This window comes from Salmo salar, unplaced genomic scaffold (genome assembly GCF_905237065.1).
Source record: "Salmo salar unplaced genomic scaffold, Ssal_v3.1, whole genome shotgun sequence".
NCBI lineage: Eukaryota > Metazoa > Chordata > Actinopteri > Salmoniformes > Salmonidae > Salmo > Salmo salar.
Window position 1 is genome coordinate 1 of NW_025550111.1, and position 2,500 is coordinate 2,500.

The 2,500-nt window shown below is 48.8% G+C and overlaps 1 protein-coding gene across 1 annotated transcript in view; it reads right to left on the minus strand.

Annotated features, from left to right (window-relative positions):
- Positions 1–60: 60 nt before the first annotated feature.
- The window catches only part of LOC106592203 (C-type lectin domain containing 16A), a gene marked incomplete at its 3' end in the record, with an annotated part of 39,116 nt that continues 36,676 nt past the window's right edge, over positions 61–2,500 (minus strand). Inside the window, 1 exon segment of the mRNA XM_045713653.1 lies at positions 61–161. Within this exon segment, the coding sequence (XP_045569609.1) occupies positions 61–161 (101 nt within the window).

Consider the following 2,500-nt stretch of genomic DNA (forward strand, 5'->3'; position numbering starts at 1 on the left):
AGCTAACCTCCTGGACCCATCTATTGTTGAACAGAACAGATGGTGTAGATGCCCTCTCACCTTTACTGTGTGAAACAGCGTACAGCAGACAGAGAACAAACAGAGCATGGTAATCATCTTCACTACAATCTAGAGCACTGTACACCATGTCTAGGAACGGTCTGGAGGAGAGAGACAGAGAGAGGAGACAGGAGAGAGACAGGAGAGAGAGAGACAGAGAGAGGAGAGAGAGAGACAGAGACAGAGAGAGAGACAGAGAGAGAGAGAGAAGGGGAGGAGAAAGTGAAAGTATTAGCACAGAGCAGATCAGTTTCAAGGTTAATATTATGCTTCCTTAGAAAATCGTCTTCTTCCTTAGAAAACTAAATACTGTATTTTGAACAGGACATGGATGGAACGTAATATTTCCAAGCAAATGGAGTTGAGTCAGTTGACTGTGATTGATGGTTTAGTTTACGGTTCCACTGAATCAACAAACATCAGGAGACCAGTCCTTCCAGTGGAGACCAGTCAAACCCACAGAGTGGTGAAACTAACTGATCTGTCCTTAAATTCAATTTGTGTGTGTCTCTGTCTCTGTGTCTGTGTCTCTGTGTGTGTCTCTGTCTCTGTGTGTGTGTGTCTCTGTGTCTGTGTCTCTGTGTGTGTGTCTCTGAGTGTGTGTCTCTGAGTGTGTGTCTCTGTGTGTGTGTGTCTCTGTGTGTGTGTGTCTCTGTGTGTGTGTGTCTCTGTGTGTGTGTCTGTCTCTGTGTGTCTCTGTCTCTGTGTGTGTGTGTCTCTGTGTCTGTGTCTCTGTGTGTGTGTCTCTGTGTGTGTGTCTCTGTGTGTGTGTCTCTGTGTGTGTGTCTCTGAGTGTGTGTCTCTGAGTGTGTGTGTCTCTGTGTGTGTGTCTGTCTCTGTGTGTGTGTCTGTCTCTGTGTGTGTGTCTGTCTCTGTGTGTGTGTCTGTCTCTGTGTGTGTGTGTCTCTGTGTGTGTGTCTCTGTGTGTCTCTGTGTGTGTGTCTCTGTGTGTGTGTCTCTGTGTGTGTCTCTGAGTGTGTGTCTCTGAGTGTGTGTCTCTGAGTGTGTGTCTCTGTGTGTCTGTCTCTGTGTGTGTGTGTGTCTGTCTCTGTGTGTGTGTGTGTCTCTGTGTGTGTGTGTCTCTGTGTGTGTCTCTGTCTCTGTGTGTCTCTGTCTCTGTGTGTGTGTGTCTCTGTGTCTCTGTGTGTGTGTCTCTGTGTGTGTGTCTCTGTCTCTGTGTGTGTGTGTCTCTGTGTCTCTGAGTGTGTGTCTCTGTGTGTGTGTCTCTGTGTGTGTCTCTGTCTCTGTGTGTGTGTGTCTCTGTGTGTGTGTGTCTCTGTGTGTGTGTGTCTCTCTGTGTCTCTGTGTGTGTGTCTCTGTCTCTGTTTGTCTCTGTCTCTGTTTGTCTCTGTCTCTGTGTGTCTCTGTCTCTGTGTGTCTCTGTCTCTGTGTGTCTCTGTCTCTGTGTGTCTCTGTCTCTGTGTGTGTGTGTCTCTGTGTGTGTGCGTGTCTCTGTGTGTGTGCGTGTCTCTGTGTGTGTGTGTGTGTGTGTGTGTCTCTGTGTGTGTGCGTGTCTCTGTGTGTGTGTGTCTCTCTGTGTGTGCGTGTCTCTCTGTGTGTGTGTGTCTCTGTGTGTGTGTGTGTCCATATATATTAGAGCAGACTCCTTCCAGTGGAGACCAGTCAAACCACAGTATTGGGAAACTAACTGATTTGTCTTCCTCTTCAATTCATATCTTATGACCATAGGAGAATTATATGGGCTTCAGTTATGCGCACACACACACACACACACACACACACACACACACACACTACTCAATGCTAACGAATATGTCCTTGTTTGCAAATAGTTACATCTGAGATGTCATTAGGAATCTCAGCTTGGTACTTCCAAAAGTTAGTCCTACCTTTCCACCCCAGACAGAGTAGGCCTACCTTTCCACCCCAGACAGAGTAGGTCTACCTTTCCACCCCAGACAGAGTAGGTCTACCTTTCCACCCCAGACAGAGTAGGCCTACCTTTCCACCCCAGACAGAGTAGGCCTACCTTTCCACCCCAGACAGAGTAGGTCTACCTTTCCACCCCAGACAGAGTAGGCCTACCTTTCCGCCCCAGACAGAGTAGTCCTACCTTTCCACCCCAGAGTAGGTCTACCTTTCCACCCCAGAGTAGGTCTACCTTTCCACCCCAGACAGAGTAGTCCTACCTTTCCACCCCAGAGTAGGTCTACCTTTCCACCCCAGACAGAGTAGGCCTAACTTTCCACCCCAGAGTAGGTCTACCTTTCCACCCCAGACAGAGTAGGCCTACCTTTCCACCCCAGACAGAGTAGGTCTACCTTTCCACCCCAGACAGAGTAGGCCTACCTTTCCACCCCAGACAGAGTAGGTCTACCTTTCCACCCCAGAAAGAGTAGGTCTACCTTACCACCCCAGACAGAGTAGGCCTACCTTTCCACCCCAGACAGAGTAGGCCTACCTTTCCACCCCAGACAGA